Genomic DNA, 24,994 nt, shown 5'->3' on the forward strand with positions numbered 1-24,994 from the left:
TGGATCCCAGGTAAGCCACCCTCCTGAACCTGTCTGTCAGTGTGTGTGTGTATGTCTGTATGTCTGTCTGTCAGTGTGTGTGTATGTCTGTCTGTCAGTGTGTGTGTGTATATGTCTGTCTGTCTGTGTGTGTGTGTATATGTCTGTCAGTGTGTGTGTATGTCTGTCAGTGTGTGTATGTCTGTCAGTGTGTGTATGTCTGTCAGTGTGTGTATGTCTGTCAGTGTGTGTGTATGTCTGTCAGTGTGTGTGTATGTCTGTCAGTGTGTGTGTATGTCTGTCAGTGTGTGTGTGTATGTCTGTCAGTGTGTGTGTGTCTGTCTGTTAGTGTGTGTATGTCTGTCTGTCAATGTGTGTATGTCTGTCTGTCAGTGTGTGTGTATGTCTGTCTGTGTGTGTATGTCTGTCAGTGTGCATGTCTGTCAGTGTGTATGTCTGTCAGTGTGTGTGTCTGTCTGTGTGTGTGTCTGTCTGTGTGTGTGTCTGTCTGTGTGTGTCTGTCTGTCTGTGTGTGTCTGTCTGTCAGTGTGTGTCTGTCTGTCAGTGTGTGTCTGTCTGTCAGTGTGTCTGTCTGTCAGTGTGTCTGTCTGTCAGTGTGTCTGTCTGTCTGTGTGTCTGTCTGTCTGTCAGTGTGTCTGTCAGTGTGTATGTGTGTCTGTCCGTCAGTGTGTGTGTGTGTGTATATGTCTGTCAGTGTGTGTGTCTGTCTGTGTTTGTGTGTGTGTATGTCTGTCAGTGTTTGTGTGTATATGTCTGTCTGTCAGTGTGTGTGTGTATATGTCTGTCAGTGTGTGTGTATATCTGTGTCAGTGTGTGTGTGTGTATATGTCTCAGTGTGTGTGTGTATATGTCTGTCTGTCAGTGTGTGTGTGTGTATGTCTGTCTGTATCATTGTGTATGTATGTCTCTATATGCCTCTCTGTTTCTTTATGTCTGTGTCTGTATTTCTGTGTGTGCCTGTGTCTGTATGAATGTATGTCTGTGTTTGCACGACAATGTACCTGTATGTGTAGATTGTATGACTGTGTTTGTTTGATTGTGTGCCTTTTATGACTGTGTGTCTGTATATCTTTGTGACTGTGTGCCTGAATAATTATGTCTGTGTGCTTGTATGGTTGTGTGTCTGTATGTTTGTGTATTTGTGCATGTATGTATTTTTGCCTGTATCCATGTCTATGTGGGAAAAAAAGAGAGATAGATAGGGGCTGAGGGGAAGAAAGAGACAGAAATGGGCTGGCGGGGAAGTAAGAAATACATAAGAGGGGTTGTAGGAGACACACTAAAGGGCACAAAGAGGCCAAAGGGGTAAGACATTGAAGAGGTTGGATATGCAACACTAATGGGGGCTAAGAAATTCAAAAGGGGGCTACGAGACACAGAGGTGAAGATGCATTGTTTATTTTTTGGGGAGAGGCGTGGGGTGGGGCGTCAAAATGCATCTTCGCCTGTGTAGTCAAAAATCCTAGCACCGGCCCTGCCTGAAGGGAGCTATTATGCTCACCAGAACAACTACATTAAGCTTTAGTTGTTCTGGTGACTATATTGTCCCTTTAAAGTTCAATTTACAGAGCAGGGGAAAATATGTTAAGGTTACATCTGAGTGAATGTGAAACCATTTTGTTTTCACGTAGGCTGTGTGAGTCACAGCCAGGGGAGGTGTGGCAAGAGCTGCATAAACAGAAACAAAAGTGATTTTACTCCTAAATGGCAGTAAAACCTCAGAGGCAAAACCTATACACAAACACTGTGTTTCACTAAGCTAAAGTTGTTTTGGTGACTATAGTGTTCCTTTAAGCCATTTTTGGAAACACCTAGTGGTGCTTTCCTGAGACTGTACTTCTTTGCTTATGGTTCTATTCTCCATAGCAACTGTCACCTCTCACCTTTGCAGAAACCATTGTTACCTGTCTTCATATGTATTAGCTCCTAGATAGGATTGTCTGTAATTATTCTTAACCTTCCAGTTTATATGCTATTCTCTCATTTATTCCTCTGTGTTTGAATATAGTTAGTTTAGCGTTTCCCTACTAGATCACTTTCTATGTTACCTCAGGCCTTACTTAGTTTTTGTAGCCTCCATTTTGTGTTGTATCAATCATTATGTGGTGTATCATCTCTTCTTTATGTCACCTGAATGCAGTGATTAATAATTCAGCAACCTGTTATTATACTGCATCATTCATTTGCATGACAGGCGCACAGTCGGATTTGCCGGCATATGCGCTAACCTTACCCCAACCCCCATTAAAACACGGACACAGGTTATACTGTTGGAAACAATTAGTCCACAGCTTTATTAAATTATTAATAAAATAATTAAGGAATAACAAATGGGGTCATTGCCAACAAATCTTATTAAAGTTAACATCCCCCCAAATACATAACATACCCCTAGCAATAACCCTACAATAATAACAATAGATAACAATCTAAATAACATGTTAATACAGAAACTGGCCGCCCAATATGACCACATTTCCACCAGGTTAAATTGTAGGGGTGTACCGAGACACCGCTACCCACCATATCGATTGTAGGGGTGTACCAAGACACCGCTACCCAGCAGTTCCAGTGTAGGGTGTACCAAGACACTACCACACCCCCAGGTTCAGAGCCACCGACGGGCTCGAACCTACCAACCACGTGCAACACTGCCCAATCCACACTAAACCTCAGGATGCCCACTTTCTCCTCCATCTACCCTCCGATTTAACCAGGCCATTCCCCGCCGCTGTGAAAAAATGGGATATCAACTAACCTAACCAAATACAGGGAGGGTGGGAGGGACAACTGACAGGTAAGCTTAGGTTCAGTTAAAATGGCCACTTCATATAATGGCTGGTGTAAATACTCCCCTTATGGCTCCGCCCTAACCAGCGTGCTAGCTGTCACTAACTTCCTGTGGCTGCTATGCCTACCTCCTGGCTCTGTCAAGGCCTATTCCTCTTAGCTGCGCTGATCCATGGGCTACATGTCATTTGTTCCATTGTCTTAGTAACTTCACTCATTGAGTTGGTGAGTGAGTTGTGGTCTGTGAATAGAGTTTAGCTCTCTGCCAAGCTCTGTAGGGGAACACTGAGTGGGGACAGAACAAATAATAAATGCATATGCAGTTATAATACAAATTCTAATACCAAAATTAATCCTGTTTCACCATCAAAAGGCTTTTGGAGAATACCATACCACAGACTCATCTTTCTTTGATGTAAGGTATAGCATCAAATGCAATAAACCGGACATTGAATGGAGCTGTCCTAAACCAATTTTTATTCTTTCTCAATGATCTAATTCTTGTGTACATTTTCATTATTATTTGCATTATTTGTGATACATTCTAAATTAGTTGTAATCATTGAATATTAATAAACGTGTATAATATTAATAAACTATTATTATGTTTCCCTGAATGGTGCCTATTGGTGTACACTGTTTTAATATTTTGCATTAAAATGTAATTCTTGCAACTATCATATTGGAATATTTTGTATTCAGAAATTGTTACACGTTTTATGGACATACAAGTTTTATGGACATACTTACAACCCAGCAGGCACTGCCTAGGTCAGCAATTTTAACCCCCAGCATGTCCGCATTCCCGGTCTCAAAAAGGTGAGTGAGGAAGTTCACACTGACTCCTAAAATGGAATTGACAATAATATTAACTCAGTTTTTCATTTTTCTCTTAAAGGAACATTCTAAGCACCAAAACCACTACATTTTAATGGTGTACAGTGGAACCTCATCCTTAAGACCATTGATTTTTGAAGGTCTTCATGCAGAGCATGAGGATGCTGAACACCACTAAGGCTTCTCACAGAGAATCATTGGATTTAGTACATGTGACCTATGCCCCCATTGCTAATATTTGAGAATCAGTTAATTGTATACAGGTAATCAGAATTATTGATGTTATAGGAGGAGAGGCTGCAACAAGAAGAATTTCTCAGCAACGGATCACAGTTGGATTGTATGGCTATTTGTTAACCCTTTTTCATAAGAAGGGGTGACCCCAGCAATCTAAATTCTAAAAGGAACACTGTAATGTTAAAAGTAAATGTATCTATTATTAGCATTCGAGTTGTTCTTTTATTTAGTGTCATGGCTAGTATAAATATGCAGATTATACAAAAGATACAATGAGACAATGAGTTAATTCAACAAGCCTGTAAACATTGGCTTATACTGCTACATGTCTGGCATGATTTTCTTCGCTCATTGTCTTTCTTTATGATAACTAGTGGATTTTTATAGGGCAACTAGTGAGGTTACAATATGCATTACAGTAAAAAATAAATACAGTATATGAAGTCTACATAGTGATTGTGTGAAGCATAGAGGGGTCATTTGTTCTAAACTGGCTTGCTATACACAATATTAAACTTACAACATGATCAATGGTCTCAAAGCTTATTCAACCAAAGTAAAATAACCCTGACATTATATAGGACCTAATAATAGAAATTAAATATACCCATTTGACGCTAGCCTAAGTTGTGACTGCCAGTTTAACAGTATTTTTTTTCTTTTGTATTTTTAACTGCAATTACATTCAATGCCACAGAAAGCATCTTAAGTACAACTACCGTGATACTTTGGCAGCCTTAATAATGGCAAAGTATCATGGAAGCTGTAGTACTAAAACTTCTCTGGACCTACAATGTGGGCACCCCAGATATGTAGAACATTCCAACATGGGTGGATTCTATCTCTACTTCCTATCTGGCTCCATGATTGAAGTGAGCGCCAATGTCTGCTGGAATTGGATAGCCATGTGCTATGTGTTCCAAAAGCACATTTGGACAACCACACTACTGTCATTTCTCTGATTGTCCTGGATAAAAAATTCTACATTAGGTGATAATTCACATAACTGTACCTGTTGCTGGACCTTCTATATTGTCTAATCTGTTTTGGTTCCATACAACCGCCTCCTCCATGTATTGCTGTAGATTATCAGTATTCACACACACTAATATGTTCTCTGGTTTTATGTCTGTGTGAATAATACGACATTTCTTGTGAAGAAAGTTCAGACCTTTTAGCACCTGATGGGACCAAATATTCAGTATTTAGGACAATTTTAAAATAAGGCAACTGAGACAAATGTGCATTTTTTTTGTCAAAACTTAATTCTTGGTCTATTTAATATTTAACTTTGACTAATTCTGACAAATGAAAAGGGGCATCTATTTAATATAGAGATCCACATATATAGAGATAACGTATAAAGATATTATTACAATGCTCAGTGTGATGAAGTATGTCCATAAGGAGCAGTGATATTGAAAGAAAGTTTTTTTTTATAAGAAGAATAATTGTAGCAGATGGTATCAAAATAAAACAAAGCAGACAGGAGCTTCTGGAAATTTATAGTTAAACAACCTGCTAATGTGAAGACAGTAAGATGCATCGAGAGGGTAATAAATCCATCTCATACTGAAAGGAAAAGGGACATAGTATTCATGAACGATAGTTCATAAAGTGGTGGTGTGTTACATAATCAAGAGATTGTGTATACATAATGATTACTTCCATAATACCAATATATAGTTCTATCCTATAGTGTTTCTGAAATTGTATTGCTTTGCATCCTAACTTTTTGTATATTTGTACACTTTTTTGGATATTTGTACACTTGTGCATGGTTCGTCAGAATACTTTTTCACCAAATTGAAATTTTCTGGACATCTGACTATTTTATTTGCTGATTTGAGTCTGTCAAATGTTGCTCATGAAAAACTTTTTGTGAAAACATTAGGATAAAAAAAAAAAGGGCACAAAATTGGGTCAACCAGTGTAGTGAAAAATGTATACGTAATATAAATATTATGAGTATATTTTGCAGTATACAGAGAGGTGCATTTTCTCACCATTTAGTTCACACATCAAATGAAGAAAAAGTAACCAATAGAGGGAAAAGTGAGGAAGAGTAGTAAAAAAAATAAATCTATATTTATATATTTATGAAAAATACAATATATTATTTTTTCCCTTTATTGAACAAAATCAACATTTAGTGACTTCTTCTTAACCATCAACCATCTTTTTTCCCATCAGTTATCTCTTTTTTTTTCTTTTTCATAGGCGGAACTCAGAATAAAGAATGTTCGGCTTTTGCGCTAACTGTTTTTTTTTTGGGTATATGTTTTGGAGTTAAAGAATTCAGCCGAATAGCTGATTGGCCCAAATTCAGCTGAATTGCACAAATCTAGATAATAATAGTTTCCACAAATAAGTAATGATTAATGTTTCATTCTGTTTCAAATCTTTGTCATTTTATCAAAAACAACTAGACCAGGCTTCCCCAAACTCCGTCTCTTTAGATGTTGCTGAACTACAACTCCCATGATTCTCACCCTATTTCATTCATAGAATCATGGGAGTTGTAGTTCAGCAACATCTGGAGGGCCGGAGTTTGGGGAAACCTGGACTAGACAATCGTTCAAAGCTTTGCCTCCTAGTGGCACCTATCAATGTAGTGTTACTGAAACGTTTTGAGGTGTTTTCACTGGTTTTCTTGCATGCATATTTATCTGATGAAAAAGAGTGTAAAACAAGATGAATTTTATGAGTGTTCACCAGTGGTTCTAGTGTGTCTGTTAATTTGCCAGTGCAACCTTCATCAATGATCACTCGACCTTAAACAATATCTATTATCTGAGAAGCATCGTTTGAGATATTGCAGGTGGGCAAATGTAAAATCTCTGCTCATACAAGGCTATACAAATAACCTAAAGACTTACACTGTTTAATGGTAGACTGTTTAATGATAGAGCAAGATACCCTTTAATTTCTTTGAAGACATGCACATTCCCCATCAATGATAACTTAAAATACAAATGAATTAAGGTTCAAGATGTCTGATTTGCTCTCACCTGTTGGAGAATCCTCTTCACACATGTCATGGGAAGACCATTTGTACCATAATTCTTCATCAGATGTAATAGTGAAGGCCCAAGAAGTTCAAATACCAAGCATACATGTAAAACTGAGTTAAGGATTTACTAACGTCAACATTGGTTAATTTTTACATCAAGAGAACTATTTTTTTTTTATTATTCATATGAAGACCTTTGCTTACATTACAATGCTCTGTTTGCACACATCCCCTGTGACTATGGTCCAGACAATATTCTATGTCCCTTTTTATTCCTAGAACTTAAACTATAACCGTACTTCATGATATATTCCTAGAGAATACACTATATCCCTTCATTCTATATTTCTAGAGCTTACACAATGCACATAGTTCATTCCATATTCCTAGAGCTTACACAATGCACATACTTCATTTCAAAATTCCTAGAGCTTACACAATACACATACTTTATTAGATATCAACAGAACTTAAAATGTATACATACTTTATACTGTATCTATAGATCTTGCACTATATCCATACTCCATTTTCATCCCTACATTTCAGATTACATCAATACTTTTTTCTATCAGTATATTCATACTTTGTTCCATATCAATAGAACTTACACTATACTCATACTTTGTTCTATATCAATAGAACTAACACTATATCCATACTTAATTCTATATCCCTAGGACTTACGTTATATCCATACTTCATTAGATATCCCTAGTACTTCCACTATATCCATACTTCATTGTCAATCCCCAGAAGATATATCCACTCCTTTTATTTTATATCTAGAACTTAGATTGCATTTTTAATTCTACATTTATTCCTAGAGCTTATACTATATCCATCTTTGAGAAAATAGCCCAAAGGTAGGATAAACCTAGCCTAAGGGATAGAGAAGTGTTATAGAGGTAATAAAGAGCATAACCCTAAAATACTGATATATGAAACACACTAATGGGGATGGTTGGCTTCTAAATAAGAGAGCCAGCCTCATAGGAATTACCTACTAAGTAAAGAATCAATATAAGGTAATAAACTTTATTACGAGAAGGAAAATATGTATATAAAAAACACTACCACAAAAAGAAATAATAATAATAAGTGTAAATGTGTGACAAAAACAGTGATCAAACAAGGATAAACGACTGCCAAAATAGTACCATAAATGTACACACTCTAGATGTAGACTGCACAGGTAACAAATGCAGCGGCTCAGTACTAATAATTGAGATATACACACAGGTTACTCTTTGTAATACATATCCTTGATACTTAGACTGGCCTGTTACTTTTGTAGCATATCGGCCTTAATATTTAGTACGGAGCTGCTACATTTGTTACCTGTGCAGTCTACATCTAGACTAGAGTGTGTACATTTATGGTACTATTTTGGCAGTCTTTTATCCTTGTTTGATCACCGTTTTTGTCACACATTTACACTTATTATTATTATTTCTTTTTGTGGTAGTGTTTCTTTTTTTTTTTATATTCTTTATTTTTGGTGTGCGGGGGGTTACAGACATATTAACAAACGCCACAACAGCGTATCACAGGGATCACATAGAGTAATCAGCGGCGTGAGGATTCGCACCATTTTATATATTTAGCATGCTTATCTACACATTTGTTCCAACAGGGTAATATTCAGCTAAAATAGCTTGCGTAGAGGAGATAACATATTTTAAGTACAATTAGAAGATTAACATGGGTAAACTTTGCTTATATAATACTAACTTAGAATGGCCTAATGTGCTGTGAGATGGGATGTTGTACCAACAAATATTATGTTATTGCCCATAATGGTTCAGTGGGAGCGAGGCTATGTGCCAGGTACGTTGTGTACTATATGTAAGAGTGTAGAGTGGGACATACGGCAGAGGGCTAGAGTGTACCAGGCTGCAGTGTGTCATCTTGCACCCATTTTTCCCAGGTAAGGACATAAATCGTAACGATGTACATTGCCCAGGTAAGTCAAAAACATAACCTATAATAACATCGTTTTTGCTTTTTACGTAATAAGTTATTATGCTGTGTCAGATGTTAGTCATATATACACCAGTTTACGGGTCTGGTTAAAGATAACATAGGTAAGATGTAGCTTTACAACCATTAAAGATACACTAGCAGAACACTTTAGCCCAAGACTGGCCTGTGGGCACTAGGAACTGTCATGTTTAGATCCGAGGTGGGTACCTTTAGCGTTTAAAAATGAGTAAGCGGATCAATACAGGCTAAGGCTGGCCTGTGAGAGCCAGATAACGTTACATTTACTCTATTCAAGCTAATATTAATAAGTTAAAGAAGGTATGCATGCAAAGTAACTGAGCAAAAACAATATGGGTTTATCTGTACTGCGGCCGTGAATGGTATATTTGTGGTTCCTTCAATTGAGGAATATAGCGTGGTATATAAAAGTACATGCATAGTTCCGAGTAATATACACATCAGAACGTTGGCAGGGTCATATCTTGGATACTGCGCTGATCTCTTTTTATGTCAGATGGGCATAAGATTGTTGTGGCATTGCCATGAAAAGCAAAACATGTAAGCTCTTGGGTATGGCCCCACATCCATGAGGGTACAGAGAACTAATTTTAGCCTTGAGTCACGGTATGGTTGGTCTAGTCTCGAGGTCCGAGACCAGGCGAAAACCTAGGGAAACTGGGGCGGTCGCCAAGAGGGGCAAATCCCGTTATAACATTAGGCATGGCTAGCTAGTTGCAATGAAACAGCAGCGGTGCATAGCCTGGCTGGACAGTTAGGCCCAGGAGGCTGGTCGATAGAGGGGTTTAACCTGGAAGCCCAGTTGCTTTGCGGGGTCCAGTAGCTTAGTGGGGTTATTACAGTTATGTGTGACGCCTCTCATGTGCACGGGCATTCTCGCTACGCCCCTATAGTAGGAGCGAGTGAAGTATTAGCATTACGCTGAACAGTGTGGGCATATAGGAAAAACTGTGTATACATGTGGTTTGGAAAGCTAGAGGGGCGCAAGTTTAAAACGTAGATACTGTCTAGCTAGAAAATTAACATCTGGGTGCTCGACTAGGTGGCATCAGATAGTTACCGCTGGGTCGATATGTGACGTCCTAGTAAGCAGGCATAAACGTGATAACACAATAACTGAGCAACATGGCTAAATCTAGGACGGCACAAGCAGTGCGGGGTTCTATCCGCTGTCTCGTATAAAGACTGTGCTATAAAAGGGTTGTAGGTGCTACAGCGAGCATATATATTAACTAGAGGGTGTTGCTTAGGACCTAATGTCTGTCAGATTATCGGACATCAGCATGAAGCATAACAAAAAGAAAAAAGAAAAAGAAGAAAAAAAAACAAGAAAAACAACTGGCATATTCACATGTCATATGTGTCAAGGTAAAAATGATAAGTTCACAGGCTCTTGTAGGCCTCGAAGGGTCCCTTCTGGGTGGCAGTAGAACTACCCCTTTGAAACTTGGCAATCTCCTGCAATACTGTGTAGTGGGTCTAGGGCCCAGACAGGTGAATGTCTCTGTGTCTCTATGTCGTGACTGCTGAGTATGCGTCTGGCGTGGAGCTTTGGGGGATGAATGGTGTGACCCGTTCTGGGACCCATGTATGGCTGCAGTTGGGGGAGCTGTTATTGTCCCTGGTGGTCTCTCCAGTCGGAGGCAGCAAGTCGTGAGGTAGGTCCAGGAGTCGGAGGAGGGCCGGGGCATCTTTGATGTCCTGAATGCTGTGTAGGGTTGACCCTTGTTGGACCGTCAATGTCCTGGGTGCCCGCCAGCGGCAGTCAACCTTGCGGGTACGTAGAATCGAGGTGAGTGGCCGTAGCGACCTGCGCCAGGCCAGGGTGCCGTTGGACAGGTCCGAGTAAAGTGTGAGGTCCATGTTATCAAGGCGGAAGGGGGTCTTGCCTCGGAGGGCTGATAAGATCGCTACCTTATGGCCGCTGTTGTGGAGTGTCAGGATGACATCTCTTGATGCCGTAGTCGGAGCGTTTGCTGATTTAGGGACTCTGAAGACCCTCTCCGGGGTGATTGTTGGCTGCTGACTACGAGGCAGTATTTCTTGTATCATGCGCTGCATTAGAGAAGGTAGGTCGGCCTCTGCTACGTCCTCCCGGACTCCCCTGATTTTAAGGTTGGAGGCCCGCCTGGCGTCCTCCAGCGCCGCAAGGCGATGTTCGTATTGCCTGTTTTGCTGTTCCAGGGCTTGTACTGTGTGTTGCAGTGTGGCAACATCCTGGGCCTGGGATTGTGAGGAGCTCTCCAGTTTGGAGATGCGGCCTGTCAGGCCTTTCAAATCTGCGCGGAGTGCTGTAATGTCCTCGTGGAAGCTGTGCTTCAGGTCCGCCAGTAATGTCTTCAGGACCACTATGGTGATCGGCTCGGTGTCTTTCACTTTGTCGCAGCGCTGTGCCGTTTGTAGTGGGTTAGGAAGCCGTAATAGTCCCCTCTCTTCCTCGTCGGACAAGTCCTCAGAGAAATCGGAGCACCCACCGTGTTGAGCCGCCATGATTGTGTCAGAGGCTCCACGTGTCTGCCTCCATAACTCTCCGATCGTAAGTCCCGATGTGGGTTTGTGAGGTATCAATTTTTTCCCCTTTCTCCCCATTAGTGCATGGGGTGGTTGCTTGTCAATTGGGTTTGTAGGGAGGGGGTATTTCACACTTTTTCCCTGTTCAAGGCTCGGAGCTCTCTTAGTGTGCGTCTGTTCGCTTCAGTGTTCAACCGGAAGTCGTCGTGGTAGTGTTTTTTATATACATATTTTCCTTCTCGTGATAAAGTTTATTACCTTATATTGATTCTTTACTTAGGAGGTAATTCCTATGAGGTTGGCTGGCTCTCTTATTTAGAAGCCAACCATCCCCATTAGTGTGTTTCATATATCTATATCCATCTTTCATTTTCTATTCCTACAACTTACACTACACTGAACCTTTCCTTTAACTCTAACTTTAATTGAGCTTTTCGTGGATTAAACTTAAATTGTCTAGAATTTGGTGGTCAAAATACAGAATCCACAATAACTCCCATGATGATATGCAAAAAACATTCAAGCGTTATGATTTTACAGTCTTAGTGCTGTCTGCCCTGACCTTTGACTCTGAAATTGCTGTTAACTGAACTCTGCTTAAATTGAACTTACAATATCAAGGATTTATCCTCTGTTTAAGACAAGGGTGTTCATAAAGTAGACCCCAACTATTGCAGAGCTACAACTCCCATAATGCTTTGCAAACCTTGTGAAGCATCTCACTACATACGACACACACTGTATCTACTATTTAGAGTCATTTGCCGTTCGTTCTAGTCGTGGACTAAACCTATGACAATTAATTACACTAGTCTAATCATTCTATAAAAACATTCAACATTCCCATTCTGTATGTTAGGGAAATATGCGTGCAAGTCCCACAATAGCTGCACAATTTCTATTTTAACGGATAAACCCCAATAAACAGCAAATTCCATTGGAGTAGATTCTTCCTTTAGCACTCAGTTTATCCTGTGATCACTATGCCAGCTTCAATGTCTTTGTTCATATTGAACATGGCATTCACTAATGTCGTTCTGGTAGGAATTTTGCAGCACATAGAAAACAAGTGCTTTGTAACATATTAAGTCGAGAAATTTTTAAAAAAGTTGTCCACTAAAATAGATTTATTCAATAAACAGAGCATTGAAGAGAACTGACATCAGAATTGCAGAATGTAGGTAATAACGGACATCTTTCTCCAGCTCATCTCTATTCCAACCAAGTATGTGTATTTTGGCCTCAGCTTTGCAAAGCAGCCATCAGCTCACAAATTCTCTGTTTAGTGAATGAACCCCATTGTTTTACATCCAAATGGATATGAAGACCGTTTTCTCCAATCAATTTGAAATCGTCCAAAAATTGTATTATATTTTCGCCATCTGATTCTTTCTTGCGAGCTCCATTTACCTTGCCAGAAAAATAAAAAAAACACATTCAGACAAATACATAACACATGGCCATGCACATATACACAATAGATTAAATAAATTACATCCCCATTAATAATTACTTTTAAATTAACATGGTTACCCCTTTAATTAATAAAAATTTAATAACTAAATACTAAACAATAATCAAAAATACCCTCATTGGACTCTACCAGAATTGTGAAAGGGATCTGCTTTGCACTGATGCTACTATAAGTAAGTTATTGCATGTGGTTTTCTGGGATCTAGATTAATATTATGTACTTTTTCCATCCAATGCATACCCAATACATTGAGACCAAATTTTGGGTTAAAAATGTTGCTATCATATGATCAATAAATAAACTCTACAAGCACCATAAACACTACAACACACTGTAGTGATTATGGTGCCAGGATTGCTCCCCCCATGTAAGTAGTCAAACCATTTTAGAACGGCGCTGCTCCATGTCTTGGTGGAGGGCTCAGCACATTGTCTGGGAGAGATAAGCTGTCACTCTCAGCCATTGAGACAGCCCTGCATTACAGGACTTAGTTCAGAAGAACTAGCAAAAGCTGCTAAGCAGAAGCTAGTGGCTCTCCTGAGAGCTGAGAAGAGGCATGGAGCAGTTCCACGTGGACACCAGCTAGCTGTAGTGGTTATGGTGTTAGGAGAGTTCCTTTACACAAATTATGACTTGAATGGACAACCAGCATGCTTTTCTAGCAGCCAATAAGAGCACTTTTTAATAGCATAGCTTACAAAATAATCAAATGCCTTAAAGGGACACTATAGTCACCAAAACAACTTTAGCTTAATGAAGCAGTTTTGGCGTATTGATCATGCACCTGAAGTCTTACTGCTCAATTATCTGCCATTTAGGAGTTAAATCACTTTTGACATTTTAAAGACAGACATTGTAAATGACAAAGGTAAAGGTGTAAACATTAGATGACTCTTTACAGGAAGTGCTTAGGAAAGGCTGTGCATGTAACTTTTTTGTTTTCATGCAGGTTGTCACAGCCAGGGAAGGTGCGGTTAGGGCTGCATAAACAGAAACAAAAGTGATTTAACCCCTCAATGGCAAATAGTGAGACTGCAAGGGCATGTTATATACACCAAAACTGCTCTATTAAGCTAAAGATGTTTTGGTGATTATAGTGTCTCTTTAAGGACCAAAAGCTTCACTTTGCCATCATCACAATCTATTCCCTAAGGACTATGTAGCAGCAAGGAACGTCCTACTTATGTACATTATTAGTTCTACACATCCCTGAAGTTCTTTACAGGTACTCCTCACTTACCGACAGGGTTCAGTTTTTATGACCCGGTCGTAGAACGAATTGGTCAGTAAGTGAGGAGTTAAGGGATTCCCTGCTCTGGCGCGCTTGTCTATGTTCGGGGAAATTTCCCCGAACATAGACGAACGCACCAGAGCAGGGAATCCCTCTAATCCCCACGACGGCTCGCACTTAACCCCACGCTAGAGTGCTGGTCGTAAATGTGAACTGTCGTAAAACAGGTAGGTTGTAAAATGAGGACCACCTCTATTTAAGTTGTTTATTAAATTGATTATTATGACTGACAGGGTTAATTTACTAAACTCCAAACCGTAGTGAACTGAAATCCAAATGGCAACTTTTGTTCTTCAGAAGACAAGCTGTGACTATGGCTGAGTAGAAGAATTTGTCCAGATCTGCTATTTTGGTATAGTTTTTTTAATAGATGTAATTATCAATACTATGTGTTTATTTCTTGTGATATTGCTACTCAATTGTTCTGAAAGGCAACCTGCTAGAAAAGCAAAATGGCTTCCCCCACCAACTTTATTTTTTTAATTTATGCATATTCTTCAGAAAAGTAAACTCGTGATTACGGAAAAAGCTGGGGGCAAGGGCAAATATAATTAGATTACTTGGTATTGCATTATAATTTCCTTTATTAAAGATGGTAAAACAATAAGTAATGTCTGGGCTGTCATCGGGCCATTAACACATACTCTGCTCAGGGGTTAATGGCTTGATGGTCGGCCAGGACATGGACCCAATTGGAATCCATTAATGCTGGTTGAGGAGCTGGTGTGTTGCAGTATGTATTTGTGTGTGTAGCAGTGTGTTATTGTATATGAATCTTTGTGTGTGTCTGGCAGTATGTGTCTCGCAGCATGTGTGTACCTGCAAAAGAATATCTGTGCTTGTGTGGGAATGTTGTTATTGCTGTGTTTATTATATATGTAGAATATATATTTGGTATTTGTAGCTGGTAATGTGCATCTGCGTGTGATTGGGAGAGCTTGTTTGCATGTGCATAGGTCTTAGAATGGGCATTTGTCTGCCAGATGATGTGCACAATGATTTTGTGAGGGTGCCTGTGATTTCTGATGGCAGCCCTGGATAATATAAAGATAATATTTATGACATTTTCAATCCAGAATAAAATGTTCAAGAAACATAAGAGAAACAAAACAAAATCCAGTGATGCAGAATGTAGAACATCATTACACATTTTAGCAGTGAGATCTCATCAAGGGCTGTATCACTAAATTTTCTCTGACTTTTACATATTTTCACAGCGAGATTCTTGTTCTTTCTGGAAATGACAAACAAACAAAAAAACTATAGATCAAAGGACAACAATTTAAAGAGTAAGAAGTAAATAAATTAAGTAAAAAAAAAAAAAAAGAATGTATCACTTTTCTTGTAAGAAACAAGAAAGGAGAAAGATGCTACAAAGGTCTCAATCCGAAACAAAGTATGAGACCCTCTGCATCACTTGGATATAAATGTAGCCATGTAGGGGTGAAAAAAAGTATATAAATGTTTACTTAAAAAAGCCCTAACAACTCATGAGGTCATAAAGACCCCAAAAAATAAATTATGTACAAATAACTAATACCACTATCTCTCCAAGGTAAGGACAAGAAGAAAAACCACTGCTAAATAAGTAAAGGGAATGATACAACTGGAATAAAGCTTTATTAAAGAGCAGGCTTAGAAATGAGTATCAATCCCAGCAGTGACCCCTATATATCAAATCAAACCTTATCCAAGAGACTGGCTGGAACCATAGGAAGTATTAAGACTCCAAATACAATTATGCAGAGTATAGAGAGACCCACTATGTAGCCCTCCAAATGGGTTAATGATAAGAGATAGGGTCCCTAGATACAGAGACAGTCTATGGATCCTAATAGCCAAAGTCAAAACATTAATAGATAGAAAAGGGAGGAGGAGTATGAAATAAGGAAGTCAGTTCAAAATAAACTGATGGTATAAATTATCAAGCCTCTCTCCCTATAAAACTATCTAGACAGGTATAGTGGTAGAGAAATGTAATACAAAAGATACAGAGTATTTCAAATCATATTTGAGCTAAAAAGTGAATGGATCAAAGATTGTCCGATAGCCATATTTGAAAATAGAAAAAAGAAGAACGCCCGACGCGCGTTTCAGGTGCTTTGTATGCTGCACCTTCGTCAGGGGCCAACATAGTAATGATCAGACCTCACTTACATATGTTGGGCGCCAAAATTACTGAATACCATTAGCAAATCATGTCCGTAGATCGGGGCGACTCCAGGTGATGCTGCTGTAGAGAGTCACGTGGTCCGGTGATGACGAGCGAGTTGTACGCCAGTATTCCACGTGGTCACAACCTAAAGGTATCTAATTGGTTCTATTCCGATATGTGCTGAAATCGACTCCCCATAGAGGCGGGGTTATTCGTGCCCTCATATGAAGCATGTTACAACGTCCAGCCTCTATGGGCGTGATTAGACGTCTATTCACTGGCGAACTCAGAATAGTATCCTATGAAGTCAAACTCCTATAACTTTCAGGCAGCATAACTGAAATGCCTAGATTAAAATCATGTGGCATAAAAATACAGTGGCCATAAAAAATGTACATGATAGCCGTGTTAAGGCTGTTATGCCTCAGGGGGCTGGTAAATTGAGTACATATAGACACTTTCAAATAGAGTTTAATATTAAAGTGGGAAAGTTCAAGAATTAACTATATGTATCAAAGCTAGCCATGCAGTAACATGTATCCCTGCAAGAAACTGTATGTTGGGAAAACATCCCGTATGTTTAAACTAAGAATAAGAGAACATGTGAATTCAGTGAACCCGAGAAGACTGATTGAGACACCGATCTCGAAACATCTTAAACTACATCACAGTGGATCTCCTGATGGGATTAGATTATGTGGTATAGAAAAGGTTACATTGGGACCAAGGGGTGGGGGATCTAGATAATAAGCTCTTACAAAGAGAGAGTTTCTGGATCTACAAACGTAAAACACTCTCACCCCTTGGTCTCAATGAGGGCTTCTCATACACGTCCTTTATATCGGATTAATCGACCAATTCCATATATAGGCTGGATCACAAAATTACTGACAAATCTGTAAATATGTATATATGCCTGATACACTTAACACTGTTATTTAGCACTAGTAGGTTATGATTATTATCTATACAGTATATATCTGTCTACTTATCACCTAATAATACTACTTATTATTTATTATTATTATTTTTTTATTATTATTATCTACACTTTTCACAATATGACTGTGATACCTGTATTGGGATGTCTGGCTGCCTCACCAATACTTTGGAGATGACCCTTACAATATAACTTAAGATACATGGTTTATATCCACACAGTATCTCTTTTTACTATATGGGATACATGTTACTGCATGGCTAGCTTTGATACATATAGTTAATTCTTGAACTTTCCCACTTTAATATTAAACTCTATTTGAAAGTGTCTATATGTACTCAATTTACCAGCCCCCTAAGGCATAACAGCCTTAACACGGCTATCATGTACATTTTTTATGGCCGCTGTATTTTTTTTGCCACATGATTTTAGTCTAGGCATTTCAGTTATGCTGCCTGAAAGTTATAGGAGTTTGACTTCATAGGATACTATTCTGAGTTCGCCAGTGAATAGACGTCTAATCACGCCCATAGAGGCTGGACGTTGTAACATGCTTCATACGAGGGCACGAATAACCCCGCCTCTATGGGGAGTCGGTTTCAGCACATATCGGAATAGAACCAATTAGATACCTTTAGGTTGTGACCACGTGGGATACTGACGTACAACTCGCTCGTCATCAGTGGACCACGTGACTCTCTACAGCAGCATCATCTGGAGTCGCCCCGATCTACGGACATGATTGGCTAATGGTATTCAGTCATTTTGGCGCCAAACATATGTAAGTGAGGTCTGATCATTACTATGTTGGCCCCTGACGAAGGTGCAGCATACAAAGAACCTGAAACACGCGTCGGGCGTTCTTCTTTTTTCAAATATGGCTATCGGACAATCTTTGATCCATGCACTTTTTAGCTCAAAGATGATTTGAAATACTCTGTATCTTTTGTATTACATTTCTCTACCACTATACCTGTCTAGATAGTTTTATAGGGAGAGAGGCTTGATAATTTATACCATCAGTTTATTTTGAACTGACTTCCTTATTTCATACTCCTCCTCCCTTTTCTATCTATTAATGTTTTGACTTTGGCTATTAGGATCCATAGACTGTCTCTGTATCTAGGGACCCTATCTCTTATCATTAACCCATTTGGAGGGCTACATAGTGGGTCTCTCTATACTCTGCATAATTGTATTTGGAGTCTTAATACTTCCTATGGTTCCAGCCAGTCTCTTGGATAAGGTTTGATTTGATATATAGGGGTCACTGCTGGGATTGATACTCATTTCTTAGCCTGCTCTTTAATAAAGCTTTATTCCAGTAGTATCATTCCCTTTACTTATTTAGCAGTGTTTTTTCTTCAGTCCTTACCTTGGAGAGATAGTGGCATTAGTTATTTGTACATACTTTATTTATTTTTTTGGTCTTAATGACCTCATGCATTGTTAGGGCTTTTTTTAGTACACATTTATATACTTTTTTTCACCCCTACATGGCTACATTTATATCCAGATGATGCAGAGGGTCTCATACTTTGTTTCGTATTGAGACCTTTGTAGCATCTTTCTCCTTTCTTGTTTCTTACTAATACAGGGGTTAAGCCCCAGGAGACCCCTGGAGTCTCCGCGCGGTACACAGGACTGTGAGTACAGACCGGCACTTTCCTTTTAGGATTCAGTGCTTTGGTTTGTTTCTCGCTATCTTGTTTTGTTTTCTATTTGTCACTTTTCTTGTAACCGTGTGACCAGTGGTCAATCAGTTTCTACATGTTCTCTTTCTACGTATCACAAAACTAAAACTCCATGCTTTTCGTTTAATATTAGGTTGCTAAATACAATGACCCCTCATGAACAAAACATGATAATAAGCAAGATATATTTTTCATTTGTTTGCTAAGTGCCAACTGGCATGCGCAATAGCTGGAATTAATGGACATTTTAGACCATTAATTAGGATTGATTGCATGATACACAGAGAAAAAAAAATATGCTGTGCCATATGTCACCAATACAATATACTGGGAAATCTTGCAAGAAACCCTACAGCCTAAAAGTGCAGATGGTCACCAGGATATGTACTGCTGGGCATAAAGTGGCTCAGGTGTATACCGTACTTGGCCTGATAACTTGTTACTTAGGAGCCAGCCTAGGGCTCCGTTTATGTGAGTATCTGAGCCATGTCCACAAAATACTCAGGAACTCAACATTTATAACCATCCTTATGGTTGGGGGTCTAGATTTGCAGATGCATAATATAGGAGTGTGTGCAGGGCCGCCATCAGGGGGTGACAACCATAACGGTTGTCATGGGCCTGGGGGGCCCAGCCGCCCGTGCCCCACGTGTGGGGCCCATCGGGTGGCCCACACACTTAGGGCCATCCGATGGGCCCTATATCTTCAGGGGCCCGGTCAGCGCTGTGGCCATGGTATAGCGCGACAGGGCCCCTTTAAAAAAAAAAAAAAAAAAAAAAAAAGCTCACTCCGTGCTGGAGGAGAGCGCACACCAGTGAAGAGGGAGAGCCAGGCAGTGAAGAGGGAGCCTGCAAAGAAAAGGTAAGAGATAGGAGGGTGGCTGGAAAATGAGCTCTGTGTGTGTGTGTGTGTGTGTGTGTGTCTGTATGTATGCATGCATGCATGCATGTATGTCTATGTCTGTATGCATGTATGTATGTCTGTCTGTATGCATGTCTATGTATGTCTGTATGCATGTCTATGTCTGTCTGTCTGTATGTGTATGTCTGTCTGTCTGTATGTGTATGTCTGTATGTGTATGTCTGTATGCATGTATATCTGTGTGTATGTCTATGTATGTCTGACTGCATGCATGTATGTCTGTCTGTATGTATGTCTGTATGTGTGTATGTATGTCTATACATCTATGGATGTATGTATGTCTGTATGTCATTATATATGTATGTCTGTATGAATGTTGTCTGCATATCATTATGAACGTATGTCTGTGTGTATGTGTGTATGGATGTCTGTATGCATGTATGTCTGTCAGTATGTCTGTCTGTCTGCCATTATGAATGTATGTCTGTGTATGTCTGTATGCCATTATGAATGTATGTCTGTGTATGTCTGTATGCCATTATGAATGTATGTCTGTGTATGGATGTCACTGTCTGCATGTCTGTCAGTATGTATGAATGTATGTATGTCGGTGTCTGTATGTATGTGTCTTTATGTCCTCATGCATGTGTGTCTGTATTCGTGTTAGTATGTGTCTGTCTGTCACTATGTATGCCTGTGTGTATGTCTCAGTATGTGTGTCAGTATGTATGCCTGTATGCGTGTATGTCTGTTTCAGTATGTGTGTCTGTTAGTATGTATCTGTGTCCTTTTGTATCAGTGTGTGTGTTTGTGTGTGTGTATTCCTGTGGGCGGTATTTGGAGGCGGGCCCCAGACCCTGAGCAGAGTTAGGGGCCCCAAAATTTCTGGTGGCGGCCCTGAGTGTGTGCCTGTGTATCTGTATGTACATCTATGTGTCTGTGTATCTATATTTGTGTTTATATGTGTACCTGTCTGTCTGCATATATACGTGTATCAGCATGTGTGTCTGTATGTGTGCCTGTGTATCTGCATGTTTTAGTGTCTTCCCCAGGGTATCTGTGTGTGCCAGTGTTTGTATCTGTATAAGTGTCATTCTGTGTATCTGAATTTGTCATTTTGTATATCTGTGGGTGCAGGGTTCAGGGGGACCAAGTAAATGCTTGCTCAGGATCCAATCTGTATGAAAGACAGCCCTGTAGGAGTCTACCTTTAGTATTATTTAGAGACATACCTTAAGTGGAGGATACTTACTGCACATCATGGCACAGCCAAACGGTAGAAAAATAACCCCATCCAACCTTGTTGATGACTTGGTATCTTCTGTTGAGCACCTCGCCGATTTGCACTGGATGGTAACCACCTAATAAAAAGTGTAGAAATTAACCCAAAATTCCAGACTGATCTGTCTCTTACCTACTTATCCTGTTTTACACCAATAATAAGTAACACTAGATTGACTTGCCTCTTACCATTGCAGTATTGCAATAGACTAACCTGTCTTTTACTTGACTGTATTGGGCCTGTTTGTTACCTAATAGAATGAATGACTTGTGCCTTATCTGGGCATTATCAGCAGTTAACTTAGACTGACTTTGTTTCTACTTAGTTGAATTCAACATCAGATCACTCATTTAATGAGTTGTATTAAAGAGTAACATCAGACTGACCTGTTTTATTATCCTGCAGTATGAATGAGCAACGTCGAACAATTACGGTATGCCTCTTACTAGGCAGTATCAATGAGTAACACCAGACAGATTTGTCTCATACTAGACAGAACCACCATTCAGATGTGTCATACCTGGGCAATATTCTGCAGGGTTTTCCTTCCATTCCTGGTGATTGGTCATAGCAGATTATTTGTGTGGATCTACCCTGGGAATTCTGCAATGAAGCGGGTAGAATTAGTTACTACTCATATACAGAGTTAAGCATCTCTGTGCAGCCTCTCCATGTCCTCACAAAGCCTTTCACCCAGCGCTCGGGTCCTTGACAACCCTGAAATGTGCCAAGACTGCAGGATGGTCTGGCATTACCATCTGGCTCTGACAAGCACAGATGTTAAATTAAGGAGAGTGCTAATCGAGCGAGTAGTGGTGCCAAACCGAGTCCTTCTAGAGTTGAAACCGATCCCAGCTGTAAAGCCCTGATTGTATGAAACTTGCATTTAGAGATTTATTCACTAAACACTAAATTGTGGCAAACGGAAAACCATATTGCAAAATTTAGGCCAAATTAACAGAGATTGAAAATGTCACCAGTTTAGCTCCATATTCAGATGGACTATTCATCGATCAGATAATTATGAAGAATAAACCAGTGAACTGCAAAGTTTATCAAAATATGCAATTGGAAAATATTCTCCCACTCAGAGATGTTTCCAGCTCGGGTATCTTGGCCTAAAATTTCAAATTCACTGCCAGTTCCCAGTTTAGTCATGAACCCTATCTGTTGTTGCAATGTTGTTACTCCTGAGAGAGAAGACAGATACTCCAGGTTCCTTAGCACTCAAGCCATTGTCATGTAGAAGCAGGTATCAGTGCTCCTCAACCCTCTCCTCAAGGCACACCTAAGAGTCCAGGATCTAGGGATTACCTTGGACACGTGTTAAGAAAAAGAAAAAAAAAAACACACCTTAGAGTCTAAGGTGTTTTTAGTTTTTTTAAACATTTTAGACATACCCGGGTAATTCCTAGATCCTGGACTGTTAGGTGTGCCTTCAGGAAAGCGTTGAGGAGCACTGCAGGTATGATCTGATTTGTAGAACAACCCCATTGTTCTGTCTTACCTCACTCTCCTCTGTATCCAGTGCTAGAGGCAAGATGACTAATTGCGAGCAGAGAATTATACCATCTGCTCATTGCAACAGTGTGAAGATGAACAGGAATACTATTGGGACTTATTATAAGCTGCATGATTAGAGGACTTAGTAATAACCCATCCAAGGGTCAATACATAGAAAACAGAAAGCTTTAAAGGGCAACAGTTAACTTTTTCTGGAAAACACACCACTAAATGAACCATGAAAATGACCTGTAACTTGTGTCCATGCTGTGCTCTGTTTAATTCTGAAGGTTTATTAACCCCTTAAGGACAGAGACAACAGCCCAAGTTCTGAGCCAAAAAAAAAACCTGAAACTTGAGCTATATGTCAGTTAAACCACATTTTACCTCTTTCATGTTAAGTGCACTCACACTTATTATACATCATTTTATTTAGTAGAAATAGGACTTTCATTTCACATTAAATAATTATATATGAATCGTAACTGATATGAATACAATCTACAAAGTGTGAGAAATTAAGACATTTTATTTTGCAGGTTCTGCATGGCTTTTAATTGTGAATGTCATAATACTGTTTGGTTTTACTGCAATAAAACAGACATATGTGTATGCTGCGATGTCCCATGAGTATTTTTATTATTATTATTATCGCCGTTTATATAGCACCAACAGATTCTGTAGCGTTACAATATTATTAGAGGGGGGATTTAACTATAAGTAGGACAATTACAAAGAAAACTTACAGGAACGATAGTTGAAGAGGACCCTGCTCAAATGAGCTTACAGTCTATAGGAGGTAGGGTGTAAAATACAATAGGACAGGAGTACAAAGATGCCCACCATGTACAGATTTTCTGGGGTTTTGGAAAGTTAGAGAGTCCAATATAGGGCTTTGTTGGTGCATTCTAATTTTGATGTACATTATATAATTTAATGATTATAATAGAACTCCGATCACATGACACATGATTCAGTCCGGAGGGAGGGCCAGATCATTAGGGCATGCTATGCCATCCTAATGTTGTTGAAGCCCTCATTTTGCAGGATGGCATAGCACGTCCATACGTCAGGAAGGGGTTAAGCATTTTGGAATTAATTTCACAATCCAATTCAGTCCAGGGCACACGTTACATTAGAGGAGAAACAGAAACATTAGAACAAATTTGAAAACCACTAGCCCCCCCAATCCCCCCCCCCACACTCTGGGCTCCAGCGTTTAACCGCCTAAAACAGTATTAAATACGGCCCAATACTGTTTAAAATAGATTATCTCACCAGCCCTGAAAGGGGGAAAGCTTTGGCACTCAACTGATACCCGCATGAAGCTTGCCGCCGCTTGACGGGCGGGCAGAGAGGACCGAGTCCGGCCTACATGCAAGCCTCTGAGCATTGGCCGCCACTACCTGCAGCATGACGCTGTGAAACGGTGCAACACAGAGACAACCCGCCGCAAGGCAAGCATTCCTGGCGTGGGGAGAGCCTCGGCCCGGGGCATGGCCCCATCTCCCTCCCATTGGCCAGCAGGGGATACCCCTGCCACATGGTGGCGACAGGCGCCACAGCGGGAGCCCCCACGTGGGCGCTATGCCGACTACCTAAACTGGCAATGGCAAAGAGAGAGACGGCCTGCCAGCTGTAATGGACGTTAAAACTGAGAAAAAGAAATACCAATATGTAAAAGCACCCTGACTGATGAACAGCAAGCCAGCAGACCGCTCAGAATGCCTCAGCAGTACATAATAAGGAGGACCGTCATGGACAGCTCGGGCAGGCCAAGATGGTTTCAAGCGCTGGACGGAATCTCCACACTGCCTTCACGCCAGCTGGAGCAGTGAGTACCCCGATCTCTGGGTATGGGGGTCCCCGGAGATCAATGTCCCCACTGCCGCAAGCTTTGTGAGGCGGGAGTGTGCGGACCGGTGGCCGAGGGGACTGTGTACCAGCTTCAAGAGTGAGGCCGGCAGTGGGAGAGACATGGGGGTGCTTGCCCTAAAGGGCACAATGTGACGCTGGGGAGGTGCAGGGGGCGGGAGGGCCACGGACTTTGTGGTGGGGTCTAGTGGACAATCTCTGCCCCTGAGTGCCCACGGCACCGCGGAGGACCCAGGCCTGTGGGCGGGGGCTGGTGTGGGGTGAACGGGCAGAGGCTCGGAGACCTGAGGACTACACCGTAGCAGCGACTTGCAAAGCATTATGGATAAAAATGCTTCAGACCACGCAGCAACGTTTCATTTTAAGTCTGATGTTTGACTATTATTCCTATTATTGCATTTAGTTTCTCACACAAACGTTACTTTCGCATGTTACTGACATAACTTACTAGGCGCTACTACTGCATTCTATGTACTGTGTCTGTTTATATATTTCAATGCTAGTACCGCACCGTTAACTACAGCCT

General features: G+C 40.2%; 1 protein-coding gene across 1 annotated transcript in view; it reads right to left on the minus strand.

Moving 5' to 3' along the window:
* LOC134568288 (SRSF protein kinase 3-like) overlaps window positions 1-24,994 on the minus strand; it is a 72,244-nt gene that overhangs the window by 8,454 nt on the left and 38,796 nt on the right. Inside the window, exons 2-8 of the mRNA XM_063426747.1 lie at window positions 21,611-21,693; window positions 21,061-21,169; window positions 15,304-15,391; window positions 12,721-12,802; window positions 6,876-6,988; window positions 4,877-5,045; window positions 3,541-3,635 (exon numbers count right to left, since the gene is read on the minus strand). Of these exons, the coding sequence (XP_063282817.1) occupies window positions 3,541-3,635; window positions 4,877-5,045; window positions 6,876-6,988; window positions 12,721-12,802; window positions 15,304-15,391; window positions 21,061-21,169; window positions 21,611-21,659 (705 nt within the window). The 5' untranslated portion in view covers window positions 21,660-21,693. The remainder of the gene's footprint in view (window positions 1-3,540; window positions 3,636-4,876; window positions 5,046-6,875; window positions 6,989-12,720; window positions 12,803-15,303; window positions 15,392-21,060; window positions 21,170-21,610; window positions 21,694-24,994) is intronic.

The sequence above is a fragment of the Pelobates fuscus genome, chromosome 7 (genome assembly GCF_036172605.1).
Source record: "Pelobates fuscus isolate aPelFus1 chromosome 7, aPelFus1.pri, whole genome shotgun sequence".
Classification (NCBI taxonomy): Eukaryota; Metazoa; Chordata; class Amphibia; order Anura; family Pelobatidae; genus Pelobates; species Pelobates fuscus.